This window comes from Populus trichocarpa, chromosome 10, assembly GCF_000002775.5.
Source record: "Populus trichocarpa isolate Nisqually-1 chromosome 10, P.trichocarpa_v4.1, whole genome shotgun sequence".
NCBI lineage: Eukaryota > Viridiplantae > Streptophyta > Magnoliopsida > Malpighiales > Salicaceae > Populus > Populus trichocarpa.
The window spans coordinates 2,429,354-2,447,224 of NC_037294.2; the positions used below are offsets into that span (position 1 = coordinate 2,429,354).

A 17,871-nucleotide genomic window follows, 5' to 3' on the forward strand; every position below is an offset into this window, starting at 1 on the left:
GACCGGTTTCACAGCTAAATCTAGAATATTATTTTTTAATATTTTTTTATAAAAATTATTAAATTAATATTTTTTTTTAAAAAAAAAAACTATATCCTCCCACCATGTTGATTTTGTTACACCAAATTAACTTTCACACAAATTATTTTAAAACCCTAATTAGAATAGCAACTAGATGTATGGGTTATTATATCGATCGTATTTGAATTTAATAATATTATAAAAAAGTAATCGGCGGCAATAAATAGTTTAGAACTGTTTTAGAACGGTGAAGGAGAGAGAAGCAGAAGCTGTGTGGTTTTGATTCATTTATCCACAAACTCCCCAATTTCCTTCTCTTTATTATTTATTTATTTATTTCACTCTCTCTCTATGCATAAAGAATGAAGAAAAAAGAAATGAACTTAAACAGAAAGTAGCTTACAAAATGTCCCTTCTTCGAAAATCTTTAGCTGCAAATTCTTCAATATTCACTCCTAGTGAAGCAGCCACAGTAGCCATGATTCACTCTGCTTCTCATAGAGTACGAAACAATTCACACACCTGCTCACCTTTATTTGTCTGTTACCTTGTGCTATCTGTCTTTACGGCACATCTTGTGTTCGATAAAATGTCCCAAAGAAACTTTGCTAGGATTTTCTACTTAATTTACTAGTGTTGACTTTGTCTTGTATTGTTTGATTAATTTAATTCAGGTACTGTTGCGAAGAAGTAGTTCTTCTTCTTTGAGGACTGCTACTTCTGTTGACTTATTTTATCGAAGAGGAAGCGTTCTCTCTCTCTTTAACACTGTTACGCACTATTCTACGAGTTCTAGTGACGATTTTTTTCCGTCTTCAAAGCAAAGATCTCGAGGACCGGTTATGGCTGCAAAAAAAGCTTCCAGGGGTGTGTATTTTACCCCCTCTTTATTACTTAGATGATCACGTTTGCGTGTTTTTCAGACGATAGTGCTCGAGATATCCATAATTGTAATCATTCACTAAGGGCTACAAGTGTTTTTATCCAACTAATTAGATTGTTTGGCTTTAGGGGAAAAACAAGAAGAAGGGAGGTACAAGCATACAGTTGATTTACCTAAGACAACGTTTGGGATGAGAGCAAATGCTTTGGTGAGGGAGCCTGAGATTCAGAAACTATGGGAAGATAATCAAGTGTTCAAGAGAGTAGTTGATAAGAATGAAGGGGTGGGTGGTTTTGTTGCTGTCCTCGTGTGTATGTTTTCATATGTGGTATGAAAAAATTAGCTTACTCTTTAGTTACTTTGTCAGGAACATTTTGTTCTTCATGATGGCCCGCCTTATGCCAATGGCGAGTTACACATGGGTCACGCCCTTAATAAGATCTTGAAGGATGTAATTAACCGTTATAAGGTGTGTTCCCTTCCCTACTTATAAACTTAGGTATTACTCCTAGTTCCTATATGCTTTGATTATTATTATTATTATTATTATTATTATTAACAAGAAACCGGACCATCAGAAATCGAGTAATTAGATAAAATGATGAACTCCAATTCATAAAAGTTTCAACATGTAATTAATTTAATTTAAAGTAAAAAAGAAATGATAAGAATCGCTAAATTTATGGGCTTCACTATGTTTCCTTGCTGAAATGGATCAAACACTAGAAAACAAAGGAAAGCAAGAGGACTGCAAATCTGATAAACTATCCACCATTTCATGCTCAATGGCTGTATTTTTTTTCATGATTCTTGTGATCATACATTGATGTCATTTTTGCATTTACACATATTGGCTATGTAATAACATCAATAACTTGAGAATGCTGGCCATTATCGAGAGATGTATCATGGTGTATGCAAGAGCCTTCGGGCAGTGATTAATCTGGAAATAATTTAGCTTCCTCTTCTGATTTAATCCAGAGTAAAATGATCTATCTAATTTTTTTTTATAATATTGTCAGATTCTTCAAAATTACAAAGTTCATTATGTGCCTGGTTGGGATTGTCATGGCTTGCCAATTGAGTTGAAAGGCAAGCATTGTTACCTTTTCTTGTGCTTGTTCTTCTTAGCAATTAATTTTTCCTGCAGTAAACAAGACCTTACCATGATGTGTTGATTCCTATGTTACAATTCCAGGTGCCAGAGCTTGGTTATAACTGTGAAATTTGAAAGTTGTATAAAAACATTATACTGTTGCTGATGATTTAACTATATAGTATTATACTAGATGTTGTATTTTGTGTTTTAATAACATCAATTATGACACTCTGTTTAGCTTTTTTTAAGAAAAAGATTTCTTTGAAATGAGGAAACTGGCATTTTTTTTGGAATGTCCTTGTTGCCAAATCAATTCTTTGGATAAAAAAAGTGGAAATTTAAAGAAAAGTTGAGTTAAACAATTGCAAGTTAACTGTCATTATGAATCACACAGTTCTGCAGTCAATGGATCAGGAAGCAAGAAAGGATCTGACACAATCAAAATTAAGAGCTAAGGCAGCCAAATTTGCTAAAGCAACTGTCAAAACTCAGATGGCATCATTTAAGGTTGTAGCCTATTTATCTGCCCTTTGCTAAGTATTGACATTTTCTGTTTATTAACCAGTAAATTTATCTAATAGACATGGTTTTATTATCTTTCAAGAGTTGGCGTAGTGACATTTTTAGTTGATTTACTTATTTGCTAGGTTTTTTTTTCATTGTTAAGTTGATGCTTGCAGCGCTTTGGAGTGTGGGGAGACTGGGAAAGGCCTTATCTGACTCTAGATCCAGAATATGAAGCTGCTCAGGTAGCTGGTACAACTTTTCTCCATTGCACTTGCATGCATAAAAGTTAAAACCAAAATACTAATTCAAAAGTTTACTTTTTTGTGTGTAAGTTGGTACATTTCAGGTGCCTAGACAAGTGCAATGTAATGAATTTCAGTAACTTCTAACTCAAGTGAAATACGATGGATCAAATTGTTAATGCTGTATAAAGAATTATCATCTTTTCCTTATTATCATTGCATAGTTTTCTGGTAGGTTTTCGTTATGGTTAACTTTCTAAGAAATTGTATCATTTTATTTTTTTGATAGATTGAAGTGTTTGGCCAGATGGCCTTTCAAGGATACATTTATCGGGGCAGGAAACCAGTTCACTGGAGTCCTTCATCACGTACTGCTCTTGCAGAGGCTGAGTTGGAGGTATATTAAGTCCTCTTGCATACTAGCATGTTCTTTTCTTGGTTTTATGTTGTACCTCACTGAAAGAAATTGTGTTTATGCATTCTTAATATTTTGAACTGATAAGACTTCTAAATGTTTTACCTCACTGAAAGAAATTTTGTTTATGCATTCTTAATTTATAGAACTGATAAGACTTCTAATGTGCTCTATTGATGGTTTCTGAGTATATTGGTACAATAAACTGTATCCGAATATGTTTGCTAATTTTACTCTTTCTTATCTGTACAATCCTTGTTTTGGTTAGCGCTTAGAAACAATATCTTCAGATTTAGATATGTTTGCTTAATTTTAGTCTTATGTGTACAATCCTTCTTCTGGTTAGCGCTTGAAAACAATGTCTTCAGATTTTTCTACTCAATGGAATATAAACCATCATTTAGCAATTATTATGACTTTTTATGTATGGTCTGGAATTTCTTTCCCTACTCTGCTTTTGAAGCCATGTTTCATGATTTAAAGTTGTGATGGGAAGTGTAAACCTATAGCAAGTTTCTTATAAAGTCTCAAAACCATTTTTCACGAACTTGTCCTATCTTTCAGAATTTGCATGGTATCATTCTGCTGGTTAACTAACTGGAAGTTGTTTTTTCTGCAGTATCCCGAGGGCCATGTTTCAAAAAGCATATATGCCATATTTAGAGTAGTGAGCGCACCTCCAACTTCAGATGGGTTATTAGAGGAATTCTTTCCAGATTTGTGCCTGGCCATATGGACTACAACTCCCTGGACTGTTCCAGCCAATGCTGGTGAGTCTTTACCTAGTCGGGCTTGCAACTCATTTATTGCATATGATGTCAGTATTTGCATAGGTGGTTCGTCCCTTTTGTTCTACTAATTTAAGGCAGTTGTTTTTAATTTCACATCTCATGCCTGAATCTGGAATTTGCGGTTATGTTGTTTTCTCAAACTATGTGCATCCATTCAATATTTTAACGATTTAATCAGTTTGATGCCTTGTTATGCGTGCCTGTGTGGGGGGATCATTTAGATATCGTCATGTATTAATGGTCATTAATACCTGGTTGAACTTCATGTTGCCTATACTAACTGCCACCAAAGTGAATTTTTCCAACCACCTTGAATTTGGCCACCATTAAGTTAAGCAGTAAGTATATCCTTAATATTGCATGTTTTTTCTTCTGAATACTACTTTATCCCTTGAAACAGGTAATAGCATTAAATTTTTTTGGGAGTCGTGAGAAATTAGACCTGCATGATGGGCCATGATTTTATTTTTTTGCCTGTGTTTATTGCAGAGATTTTTTATCTCTTTGGTTAAGATCTTTATTGATCTATTTTTTTGTTGAGCAGCTTAGAAATGCCTTTTTTGTGTGATTATTTTGGATTTGTCCATTTGAATAGTGACATCAATGCAGTTTGGTAAATTCATACTTGCTGGTGAAATGCAGAGGGTGCTGATCCTACCGTCGTTTGTTCATGTAGTTTTTTCAAGAATTAATGTGCTCATTGCCCACCCACACCCCTCCCCCCCCAAAAAAAAAAAACGAGCTGAGATTTGTTCAGCTTGTTAAAGAGGTTTTTGGACCTTGTTGGATAAAATGAGTAGTTCATTTGCACATAACTTCAATCGTTTAATTCTCTCTCTCCTAATCTTTTTGGGGTATGTTCTCTCAGCTGTTGCTGTCAATGCCAAGCTTCAATATGCTGTAATTGAAGTGCAGTCGTTTTCAGGAGATGCTTCTACATCCTCTGGAAATAAGAAACAAAGGCTTGGACATGTTCTGAAGGAACAGAAGAAACCTTTTCTTATAGTAGCATCTGATCTTGTGCCAACACTAGAAGCAAAATGGGGTGTGAAACTAGTTGTCAAAAAAACACTGTTAGGATCAGATCTTGAAAACTGCCGGTAAGATATGAAAAATAATGTGTATTTATATAAGAAAAAGCTCATGGAATGTAACTGATTTGACATCTCTTTCCTCAATGACATGATGTCTTTTTTATATGAGTAAAATTACTGAATTCACACTCCACAATGTATGGATGATTAATTAATATTATTATTCAGAGACTAATATCTGATTTTGAATTTGGTTTCAGGTATATTCATCCAATAGATAAGAGGGAATGCCCAGTTGTCATTGGTGGGGATTATATTACAACAGAATCAGGAACTGGACTGGTGCATACAGCTCCTGGTCATGGTCGGGAGGATTATGTAACTGGCCTGAAATATGGACTACCTATAATATCCCCTGTAGATGATGATGGGAAGTTTACTGAAGAAGCCGTGCAGTTTAGTGGACTTGATGTACTTGGGGATGGAAATATTGCTGTCATGAAATACCTGGATGAACAAATGCTCCTTATCATGGAGGAATCATATCGTAAGTTGGACTCTTTCCCTTTTAAGTGATGGCGAAGTTAATATTTCCCGTCTGGTAACATGTTTCTACTACGAGTATAACTAACCATGCTAGTGTATAAGAATCCGTCTTTTCTCTTATGCAGAGCACAACTATCCATATGATTGGCGAACTAAAAAGCCCACGATATTCAGAGCCACTGAGCAATGGTTTGCTTCAGTAGAAGGGTTTCGCCAGTCAGCTATGGAGGCAATTAGCCAAGTGAAATGGATTCCACCTCAGGTTTTGATGCATAGTTGCTTTGGTTGTATTCTGATTCAATATGCTAGGCTCTTTCTATGCTTGCATTCTGCAAAGATACTACTGTTGATAACTCACTATGTTTAATTATGCCCTCTGCACAAAGTGATTACTTTATGGAAGTTATGTGATTTCTGTTATCATCATTATTCATTAGTAATAAGGCATATTTTCTTATTTGGTAATATTCCATATTTTCTGTATTTTCAATGTTTGATGTAGTGGAAATAGTAGAGGCAGTGCGAATCCTTCTTTTTGCTTGTTTTTTTTTACATGGTTTCTTCTCTAGTACCATGAGACAATATAACTTTATTTGTATAGTATGTATTGTCATAGTTTCACTTTTGGGTGTTTTCATACCTGAATACCTCATCTCCTTTGAAAGGATGTCAGCAAGTAGTGATGTGACAAGTTTTGGAAACTTAGTTCTTGAAGCAAATATATCTTTTATCCTGGGGAATTTCATTTTTTAATGTAGGAATTCTTCACCTAGATTGTGGTGAAGATAAATTTCAATGCAGAAGTGAATAGATACCTGGATGTATTGCATGGCTTTGTGGTTTCCAAAATTGATTCGGATTGTCAAACGAAAGGCCTCTGTTTAATGCCCCTCACTTAGCCTCGGAACTAATTTATGAAACCCAAGCAATTGCCTCTGTTTCAGAGTTTAGCTGAGTTTTCCTGTTTAACCATGCAAATCCTGTTCATGTCTATACTCTTCCTACCAAGTCCATTATATTTGGCACGTGCTTAAATGGAGGTGTTTTTTCAACATACAGTTTGTTAGCAAAAGCATGAATATGACACCAAGGTGGTTCTTCCATCAAGGTTCGATTGAGCATGTTTGAAGTTTCCATATCTAATGCTAGGTGCTGGTATTTCCCAAAAATTTTCAGTCAGAGGATTGTCACTTCTGTTAAAGCCTTGAGCTTGACCTCTTTTGGGAAGTGAGTTTTTCTTAATAGATTTAGTTATAAAGTTTTAGTAGTGTAATTGTTTATTCACTGCAGTGCAATTATTAAAGTGTGTTTTTCATGATTGTCGAGGATGATGCAAGGGAAAAAAATTAGAGCTTGTGATTTTTACTTACGTGGTTTTTTATATTTGGATTTATTTTCAGCTCTGTTTGTCATTTTACCAATGGCACTGTATCTAATTGGTGATCTCTTGTTTAAATGTTTAAATGTATGGCTGTTCTTCAGGGAGAAAACAGAATAACTGCAATGACTTCAAGCCGCTCTGACTGGTGCATATCAAGACAAAGGACATGGGGTGTCCCCATTCCAGTCTTTTACCATTTGAAGACAAAGGAACCACTTTTGAATGAAGAGACTATTGACCATATCAAATGTAAGTGATGAAACGTATAAGGAAGATAAAACTAGAGTTTTTAAGCCTTAAGGTTATAGACTTATCTGTAGAGAAATATAGAGAAAACTCTCTAGTATTTTTATTAAATTTGAATAATAGTTTTCATCTTTATAAAATAAACCAGGCATCCTATTTATATTAGTTCTAAAATCCTTTATGTAAAAGGATTCCTAATTAAAATTAAAATCTTTTATAGAAAATGATTCTTAATTAAAACTTACCTAATTAATAGAATCCATTTAACATTAGGATTTCGAAATAGTAAAATACTAATTAAATTAAAAGTTCTAAGCTAAGTAGGAAACAAATAATTAAAATCCAAAATTAACTAGGAAAATAATTAAAACTATAACTTCAAGCTTCATATGAGATGCTTTCAGGTTTTTTATGGATTTGTTTTAGGTTTGACCTTGTCAATCTGACCCAATAACCCCCGAGATAATTGTTCTTCGTTAGTATCCTTCATTTGAGGAAAACTTGTCCTCGAGTTATCTATTAGAAATTGAACTCTTCCATTCCAAATGAACAAATACTTCGAATATAATATTGTAGCTAATTTATTCATGAAGTAGCATGTCTTTGACCTGTAAACATCAAAATTTAATTTATGGTGTGTATAACAAAGAAAAATTCATATTTGATGTTATACTTTCAATTCCATCGAATTCCACGTGTAATTCATTCCCATATTTTTCTACTTCAAACTTGATTTCATCATTATTTATGCCCTACAATACTTCAATTTTTGTATTTAAAGGAACACCAAAATAATCTTCCATAATATCCCTAGAAAACTTGTCAGAAAGTACCGGGTCCTCCATGTCCTTGTTTGGAAGATCTTTATCATCATATTAATCTCCTTCATCGTCTCTATTAGGTTCATATAGAACATCCTTGTCGTCAAAAAGTTCTTACTCATCCTAACCTTCTATCACATTGATTAATTTGTCTCTCGGGTTGTGGTTGTTTGTCTTGATCTGACAAGGTTCATCAGCCTCCATCAAGTTCATCTTCACCAACTCTTAGACAAATGGTTGTCTAGGAGGAATTTTAGGAATAGGTCTAAGATAAGATAAGGTCAGCCTGAAGTAAGTCTTCAAGTGTGTTTCTCTCTTTGTGATTCCTGTTTGTGCCTCTTATAAACCAAAATAGATCTTCTTCATAAAATGAATACCCGTAATTATAATGACCATGAGGATTTGCACGAACTGGTTTTGTGACAGGTTGGCAGCGGGCTTCATTCCTGACACGTGCCTCTTTTCTTTCCCGGTTCATTTTTGCGTGTAGCCCTAATGCCTCAAGTCTGGTTGTAAGGTCATCAAATCTAACATTGATGTCACCAAACCTGGTTTGCATTCACCCCTCTAAAAATGCTATCACTACTGAATGATAATCTAGCTGATCCCAAACAACCCACATCCTCTGATCACCATTATGGAGATGGTTGCCATCAACTGCTCCATGATTATCTTCACGGTTTGCCAACGATCCAGATGCTGACCTACTTTGATACCATCTAAAGCAGTGTATAACGAAGATAAAATTAGGGTTCTCAGACCCTAAGTTTAGAGGCCTAACTGTAGAGAAATCTAGAGAAAATTCTCTGGTATTTTTATTAAATCTGAATAATAGTCTTCATCTCTATAAAATAAACTATACATCCTATTTTTATTAGTCTTAAAATCCTTTATAGAAAAGGATTCCTAATTACTTCCATTTGTATTAGGTCGCATCTTCTTCTTTCTTTTTCTTTTGTCGTTTTTTAATATGCAGACTTAGCCTCCTATTTGACTAGTGATAGATTCCCTTACAGCTCAGTTTGTGATCCTGGCTTTATTTTTTCTGATCACCATCTGCAGCTATAATAGCCCTCAAGGGTAGTGACGCATGGTGGTATATGAAAGTGGAGGATTTGCTCCCAGAAAAATATCGTGATCAAGCGTCAGATTATGAAAAAGGGATGGACACAATGGATGTCTGGTTTGATTCAGGTATTATAAGACTACATAGATTACAGACCTTTACCATGAACGTACTCACAGAGTACTGTGTTATTATATTGTAAACTTTTCCATCTGACAATGTCAATATTATATTCTTCTGTTTGTATGAAATATAGCAGTTTCATGTTACTTCTTATTGCTGTACGGATATTTTAATGGCTTCTTCTTCACATGCTACATGCATTCTCACTTTGGGGTAAAGGGGGAATTAGACTTGTAATGAACATGAGTGGAAGATAGTCGAGATAAAACAAGGGTTATTATTATTACAATTCCTGGCAAGCACTTAAGTTGTACCTCTTAGAAAAGGTATCTTGTCTATGATTGACCTGGTTTGGAAATGTTTTTGGAACATGTGTAACAAAATACTTCAATCTTTTTTCAATGATTGATGTTAATCTGGGAACATTTTGTCGTTAACTTCCATTAAAAGGGATAGGAGGGTGGGTAAATGTTGAACTTTCAACGACTTCTGACCAACGTGAAGCCTGCAAGGTTATAATGAAGCCCACTTGGATTCAGTTGCTTAATTTTTGCACGCTTGTGCTTTCTCTTCTTCACTCTAATTGTGTTGCATTGCTTTTCTTAATAGGTTTTGCTTTTCTGTTGCTCCATAGCTGCATTATTTGTAGTATCCTGCTTAAAGTTTACAAATTTTTCTGTTGTGGTTTGAGATGTCCGTGCTTTTACTTGCCCCGCCTATTTTCTATGCTAGGTTTCTTATATTTATTTGTTGCTCACTGCTATTTCAGGTTCTTCATGGGCTGCTGTGTTGGGAAAAAGTGGTGGCCCTAAATTTCCTGCAGACTTGTATCTTGAAGGTACAGATCAACATCGTGGGTGGTTCCAGAGCTCCCTGTTAACTAGTATTGCTACAAAAGGTAACAGCCATCTGATCTAATTGGAGTTGAAAAATGCTATGATGATGCTTTTTTTTTTATTTTTTCTGAAGAAATTGTTTTTCTGTCTTGAAAATGAATCCTTGTAACTGTTATTTTTGTTTCTGCTATGTTGGTAAACATGTATGTCATCAGGTTCTTTTCATTCATTTTATATCATATGCCCCCAAGACTTCTACAGAAAAACTTATGTCCCTAACTCAGTAAAATGCCCACTTAAACATAAATTTCTGTCTTGAAAATGAATTCATTCTGTTGCTTCTCTTTCTACAGGAAAGGCTCCATATACCAGTGTTATTACTCATGGATTTGTATTGGATGAGAAAGGTTGTAAGATGAGCAAATCATTGGGTAATGTTGTAGATCCACATACTATAATTGAAGGGGGAAGAAACTCAAAGGTCAGTAATGGTGCATAATAATTCAAGACATTTTATGTGGGTGTTTTCTCATGTAAATGATTTATTACTAAAATTTATTTCTGCTCTTGGCAGGAAGCGCCTGGCTATGGTGCTGATGTCTTGCGACTCTGGGTTTCTAGTGTAGATTATACAGGTGATGTCATGATTGGTACTCAAGTCCTTCGGCAAATTTCTGACATATATAGGAAGCTGCGAGGAACTTTGAGATACCTTTTGGGAAATCTGCATGACTGGGAGGTAAATTCAGCTTTCCTCATATAATTGGAACTCTTGATTTTGAAGGCAGTTTTATTATGGAAAATAAAGCTATGCAGTTCTGACGTAGCTAGAGCCATTACCATATTTACACCCCTCTTCCTCTGCCCACTATATTGAAGACTTTGCTATTAGCAGGCTGGCAATGCTATTTCGTACAATGATCTTCCCATGATTGATAAGCACGCCCTATTTCAGCTGGAAAATGTTGTAAACACCATTCGAGAGAGTTATGACAACTATCAATTTTTCAAGATATTTCAGGTACAATTTGTTTTTTATTGCATTCTTGGCATCCTATAAATATAGTCCTTTGCATTAATGCTCAACCAGGTAGTGAAATCAGGTTTTGCCTTGGCAAGGTAACAAGTACACAGTAACATAGAACTAAAAATTAAAAAAAGCTCAACAATAACTTGCATGCATGCACGTGAACTTATTTGACCAACATTCTTGAAAATGATTTACTTCTGGAACCCTTGAACATTCAACATGTTTGTCCTATTGCTATGAACTAAGTTGAAAAATTAAAATACTCGTAGATTTCAGAGGGAAGAATACAATGGGCACTGCTCGGCTCTTCAAACAAAATGACCAAACCCAACTTCTAGGGTACAGTATGTTGCTGATGACCTTCCCTATGAAGAAATGAAAACTAATAGAGGAGTTCATGACACGGCGTATAATGTGATTAAAAACTAGGGTTCTCAAACTCCAAGGTTGTAGAGAAATTTAGAGATAAATCTCTAATATTTTATTAAAAGTTTAAATAATAGTCTTCATCTTAAAATAAACCTAACATCCCTATTTATATTAATTCTAAAATCATTTATAGAAAATGATTTCTAATTAAAACTTAATTGATAGAATCAATTTAGCATTAGGATTTTTAAATAGTAAAATTCTAATTAAATTAAAATTTATAATCTAAATAGGAAAAAGAATCAAAATACAACAAGATAAATAAAGACAATCTTGCACAGTAACTTCTGAGCCTTATTTGAATGTCTTCTCGATCTCTAATCATCATGAAATTTTAATGGGAAACAAGGCTTTCATAATCTTTTGTCAAAATTTCAATACGATCCAACAGTCGAATTAAAAGATATGCTTGATTTACCAAATTGCATCTTAGACACTTCTTAAACTAAAAACCTAAAAATCTTAATCATTAATGAAATAATGTAATAAATATTATTATGCCAAGAATATGGAAGAACCTTTTCGTGTCATTCCCTTCTATTTTCAAAAATCTCGCCCTCGAGTTGCATATTAGAAATTGAACTCGACCACTCTAAAAGAATAGATATTTCAAATATAACATTGTAGATAGTCTATTCATGAAGTTGCTTGTCTTTGACATGTAAACTTCAAAATTTAATTTATGATGTATAAATGCGAAAGAAAAATCCATATCTAATGTTATATTTTCTCTTCCTATGAAGTTCACTTTTAGTTTCTTTCCACATTCTTTTACTTCAAACTTGAGTTCATCATCATCTATGATCTTCAACACTTCAACGTTTGTATGTAAAGGAATACCAAGATAGTTTTTCATAATTCCTTTAAGAGAATTGTCAAAAATTGCCATGTCTTCCATGTTCTTGTTTTGAAGATCTTCATCCATAACTGAAAGATCATCGTTTGCCACTAGCTTCTCTAACTTAAGGTTAAAATATTGAAACGGTTTGTCAACACCCTTTTTAGTCACATTATCTTCAACATGATTAGATAACTTTAAAATACTTTCATAAAACTCCCCCATGTTTTTTCTACTTACCTTTTGAAGATAAGACAAATAATAATAATTTAGTTGTTTATCTATCTAATATAAAATTTCTTCGTAATCATCTTGTATAAATTTCAAAATTAATGATTGTCTCAAATCTTACCAAGATAAATTAAATGCATACCAATACGAGTTCTAACTTCTAGAAATTCAAACCACCATTCTCTAGCACCATAAGAAAGCTTGCTTTCCATAAGTCCTCCCTTTTGATGATAAGGAACTTTGTTGAAATAAAATTAAGCTTCCAACTTTGTCAACTAATTAATAACTCTTTTCTTCGAAAATCTCCCATTATAGAATGGAATCTCATCAAATTCAGGAATATGGCTGGGGTTTGCCTTTCTCGAGGTAAGTCTCCAGGCAAGTTCCCCTTCTCTTCACAATCCCTGTTTGCACCACCCTTTAGTTGAGCTAAATCTGCTATGATTTGCTCTAAACGATCAAAATGATCTAGTTTCTGCTTTTGAGCCTACACAACACACCAGAGGGCCTCCATTCTTGCTTTGTGGAGTGGGTTGCTATCGTTTTCATCCATAAAAGAGACCAACCTGCTCTAATACTAGTTGATGTGGCGTATGGTGTGAATAGAAGTTAGGGTTTTCAAGTCTTAAAGCTACAAACCTAAGTTGTGGAGAAATTTAGAGAAAACTCTATAGTGATTTATTAAAAGTCTAAATAATAATTTTTATTTTAAAATAAACTTGACATCCTATTTATATTAGTTCTAAAATCTTTTATAGAAAAGAATTCCTAATTAAAACTAAAAAATTTTGTATGAAATGATTCATAATTATAACTTATATAATTAATATAATCTATCTAACATTGGAATTTTGAAATAGTAAAATCTTAATTAAATTAAAAGTCCTAATCTAAATAGGAAAAAGAATTCAAATACAATAAGGTAAATAAAGACAATTCATAAAGTAACTCCCAAGCTTTATTTGAAAGTCTTCTTTATCTTCATTCATCATGAAATTTTAACCTAATAAGAAATATGGCAATCAGAATCTTCTGTTAAAATTTCAGCTCAATCAAACGATTGGATTAAAAGTTATGCTTGATTTACTAAAATGCTTCTTAGATTCTTTTTAAATTCTTCAAAACCTAAAAATGTTAACCATTAATGAAATAATGCAATAAACATTATTATGTCAAGAATATAAAAAAAGTTTCCCTCCGTTGGTTTAGGAATAGAATTACAAATAATTTAGTTAGCTTCAAAGCCATGAGATGAGGAAGTAGGCCCACAACAATGCATGGAATTGTATTTTTGTATGTTTATTTGTTATTCATTTTAATTTGACCTTTGTTTATTTGATGCACAAACTTGCTTTGCTTCCTTTAGGATGTCTTAAATGGGTAATTTTTGTTGCAGATCATTCAGCGGTTTGTTATTGTTGACCTATCCAATTTCTATTTTGATGTTGCCAAAGATCGACTTTATGTTGGGTAATTCTTCAATTGTTTTACATTATCATGGGAATTTCCCATTTCATTTTTTCTTTTTTCATCTTGTTTTATGCATTTTTCTGTTATAACATGATGTTGGATAGGGAAATATGAATGCTCAGATCAAGATTGTTTGATTTGGATTTATTACTTGGGACTTTTAGTAATTAGTAGAAATTTAATATTGAAGGGTTTAATAAATCTAAAATTTCAACAAAAAAATGCACAAAAAATGTTCAGAGAAGCCTTGCTCCGCTCCCCATCACCACAAGTTTTTCTTAGCGCATCAAGTCATGCATGTATAAACTGCAAATCTAGGTCACTCTATACAGCTAAGTAAATGATTTTCAGGGGCACAACAAGTCATACAAGGAGAAGTTGCCAAACAGTTCTTGCTGCACATCTCCTTTCCATTGCGAGGGTAATTGCACCCATATTACCTCATTTGGCTGAAGATGTGTGGCAGAATCTTCCCTTTCAGTTTACTGTCCAAGATGGTTCTGCTGCCAAGTTTGTTTTTGAATCGAAGTGGCCTGCTACCAATGAAAAATGGCTTGCTTTTCCTATTGAAGAAATTGACTTTTGGGGAAAAATTCTTGAGGTAGTCTCTCATTTCACTTAATGATAACATACTAACCGTGCATTGTATGTCGGGTGCAAATTCATTCTTTTGCATTGATCTTCAACTTTAAGTTTTACTTCTGTTTGCTGTACACAATATTTTGATAACACGAGTTTATTTCATTAGCAATGGATTGTCTCTTATTTCATCTTTCTATTGAATTATCTCAAATGGGGGGTCCTCAAGATGTTTCTCTCTATTTTTTTTCCAAAGTCTGTGTCCTTTTGTAGTTATGTGCAAATAATTTGATCATTTTGCTTGTCCTTCGTGGTGTTCGGAATCAGATACCTGGGAAATCTGCCCCACCTATCACTAACCATGACAAGTATCACTAGAACCAGGTCCATCATCACCACCCACCCGAGGAAGAGCTAGACCAGAAGAAATTTGTTTGGGGGCAGGGGGCATGGTTCCCCCCTCAATAGAAGCTGTAGTTCCACCCCTACCATCACTGTGACAACTGTCGCTAATGTCCACCATCATCACCATTTTGCTATCACCCAGACACCCACTATCACTACCACTGTCGCCACATCCACCCATCAACACCAATGCTACCCCCAGGACAATATAACACTCCATTCCCCTTCCTGATTCATTCATTCGAAGGTTCCATTATGATTCTGAGTTATCTGGTGAATTTTGGGTGTAATTGTTATGATGTATGATACTTAAATATGCAACTAATGAATTGAATGGCTGCATGTTTGATCATAACATGCACTTAATATGAGACAAATGCTGATTAGCGTATTAGTTGGTTATTTTACATTATTTCAAAAGGAAATACCGCACGGTTGTTTCATTCAACCGTTTAAAGTTGCTGAATATCGTTGATCATGTTTGCTTGCTTCTGACTTGAAATGATTTGACCAGCTGAGAACCGAGGTGAACAAAGTTCTGGAGGTTGCTCGTACAGGCAAGTTGATTGGGTCCAGTTTGGAGGCAAAGGTTTATCTACATGCTTCTGATGCCAGCCTTGCTTCTAGGTTACATGAAATGTGCACAGCCAGCAATGACGCTGATGCATTGCATCGCATATTCATAACATCCCAGGTATGTTCATTTCCTTTTTTTCAATTTACAGTTACTGTTACCTGAGTAGTTCAATTCATCTATCCACTATTATGGCTACTTTTAAATTGTTTTCGTGTAGCCAGGGAAGAATACCCAGTTAGTTACATGTAGAGACCACCAAACCCAAAGTTTCAGTTCACTTTCTGACAGAACGAACCCTAACTCAACCTTTTCTCACTCGAGCAGTCACAGGGACAAACCATCTTCAAAAACCCTTGGGCTTCGATTGGAGTGGTAAAAGTGAGATAGGACTCTCTTAGAAGGTTGAAGTTTGGGTTTGGTGGCCACTACATGTAATTGGTATTCTTCCTCGCTGCCTCATAAAGGATCTTGGGTTGTCAGAGATTGATCGTTCAATTTCCCTCTTCTCTATATGAAGTTCAATCAGTTTCTGCAAGTTCGGAACAAAAAATCGAACAGTTTCTTTAATTACTATTTTCTATTTTCCTTCTGTGTCAGTATCTTATTGCATGAACTAGTAGAACGTTTCACTATTCTTCCCCTCGGGTCATTTATATGGAAATGTGCAGGCGGAGATGCTTCATCATGTGGAGGATGAGGTTCTTAAAGCTATTCCATACAGTGGTGAATATCTCATTCAAGGAAGCGAAAGAGTTTGGATTGGCGTGTCACGAGCAGAAGGCCTGAAATGTGAAAGATGTTGGAATTACACACCTCAAGTTGGTTCTTTTGTGGAGCATCCGACACTTTGTGGCCGCTGTTATAAAGTGGTCGCTGTCCAACCAGAACCTGCTGTGTCTGCAGCCTGCTGAGACTAAAAGTTAATAGAAGCTGGACTGCATAAAACCCAGTTGCCAATGAAGCAAGGACATGAAGACTAAAAATTAATAGCCTTTCTTTTCAATTGAGCTGGCTAATGCTTTTCACAGTCAAGTTCAGAAGTGACAGTTTTGACAAATCGAAGTAGATTTCATTAGACGGCACAGTCAATCAATATGGTGTACAGTACCGTGATGGGTAGAGAAAAATGAAAGCCAAACATATTTTTGTTGTTGGTGGCTATATTTGTTGCGTATTCGAGTTACTCTCTTTTATTTTTTTCTCTAATGAAATTGGGAATTTGTTTTTGATAATTTGCAAAAGAGAATGTCTTGAGTAGTTGCAGAATGAGAAAAACCCCGGGGCTTGGATTTTAGTGGAAAAAATACTCAATCCCGCAAGGGTGCAGGTCCGTAACCCATCAACCTGGATTTTTTTAATTTTTTTTTTTCAATTTTTCAAACCAAACCCAGAATCAAGACTGATGATATCAAAGAGAGAAAAAATGAAAAGTAATTAAGTCAAGAAAATAGATAAAAAAATATTTAAAAAAAAATCAAATTGAGAAAAAAAAATGAATTGACTGATTAAAAATTCTAGAAAAAAAAAAATCAGTCCAGTTTTAAAAGTTTAAAACCGGTAAAACTGGACCGAAGGGAGGAAAAAAAAGAAGGTATAAACAGTAGAAGTTTTTCAGTACTAAATCAGTGATCCCAGAGCCAAAAACAGCCTCCCCTGCTTTGTGTCGCTTATTCCCCGTCTCGCCATCCGCCATCGCTGATCTCTGTCTCACTATCCTCTCAATCTACCTCATCCACAGCCAACCCTCAATCTCTAGTCTTGACAAACGCAACAGTCTTGACAAACGCCACCACTCGTATATCTGGATGTGATTCACACGTCACTGGGTAACTATTTCTTGTATTTGCACGATGCTAAGGAAATATTTTTTATGTTTTCATTAGCGATAGAAATATTTGCAGGGTGATTTGGTTTAGGCTACTTTTAGAATTTTAACCTGACATGAATGTCCTATAATAAAAAAGGAAAATTTTGAATTTAACTATAAAAAATCCATATAGATTTAAATAGCCCAATTAAAAAAATGAAAAACCAAACAAATTAAGCAACTAGATTTGACTATAAACCCCACCTGTTTTTCTTTCTAAAAAACAAACGGTTTGAACCGGTTTTCGGTTTTCAATTCAGCTTTGAATATATAAAAAAAATTCCAGTTTGATTCCCTTTTTTTTATCAAAAACCAAACCCAACTGAAAAAATTCATTTCTGCAAGTTTTATGGGTAGTCAAAACGGATTGTTGATTTCCATCGAGACCAACACCGTCTCATATTTTTATTTTGTGGTGAACCAACATGGAGATT

At 34.5% G+C, this 17,871-nt stretch overlaps 1 protein-coding gene across 3 annotated transcripts; it reads left to right on the top strand.

Annotated features, from left to right (window-relative positions):
* Nucleotides 1-255: 255 nt before the first annotated feature.
* Nucleotides 256-16,802, top strand: LOC7497952 (isoleucine--tRNA ligase, chloroplastic/mitochondrial). 3 transcript variants are annotated; one of them, XM_052456139.1, is made up of 22 exons: nt 256-523; nt 696-888; nt 1,033-1,187; nt 1,272-1,373; nt 1,927-1,996; nt 2,398-2,510; nt 2,684-2,752; nt 3,042-3,149; nt 3,787-3,937; nt 4,827-5,058; nt 5,253-5,539; nt 5,664-5,800; nt 7,021-7,168; nt 9,049-9,180; nt 9,945-10,073; nt 10,365-10,492; nt 10,586-10,750; nt 10,904-11,032; nt 13,936-14,009; nt 14,361-14,610; nt 15,508-15,687; nt 16,239-16,802. In XM_052456139.1, exons 1-22 carry the CDS (start codon nt 428-430, stop codon nt 16,479-16,481), a joined length of 3,291 nt encoding a protein of 1,096 aa, XP_052312099.1. In that variant the 5' UTR covers nt 256-427; the 3' UTR covers nt 16,482-16,802. The 3 variants fall into 3 exon arrangements, with proteins under 3 accessions (XP_052312099.1, XP_024467117.2, XP_052312100.1); XM_024611349.2 differs by having other exon boundaries at nt 10,907-11,032; XM_052456140.1 differs by lacking the exons at nt 256-523; nt 696-888; nt 1,033-1,187; nt 1,927-1,996.
* Nucleotides 16,803-17,871: the final 1,069 nt, after the last annotated feature.

What these genes read in the sequence shown, in the direction of transcription:
- LOC7497952 (XM_052456139.1), top strand. Translation starts at nt 428, where the DNA reads ATGTCCCTTCTTCGAAAATCTTTAGCTGCAAATTCTTCAATATTCACT. An exon ending in TTGCAGAGGCTGAGTTGGAG is followed by an intron (nt 3,150 to 3,786) that starts GTATATTAAGTC and finishes TTTTTTCTGCAG; the next exon opens with TATCCCGAGGGCCATGTTTC. An exon ending in GGATGTCTGGTTTGATTCAG is followed by an intron (nt 9,181 to 9,944) that starts GTATTATAAGAC and finishes CTGCTATTTCAG; the next exon opens with GTTCTTCATGGGCTGCTGTG.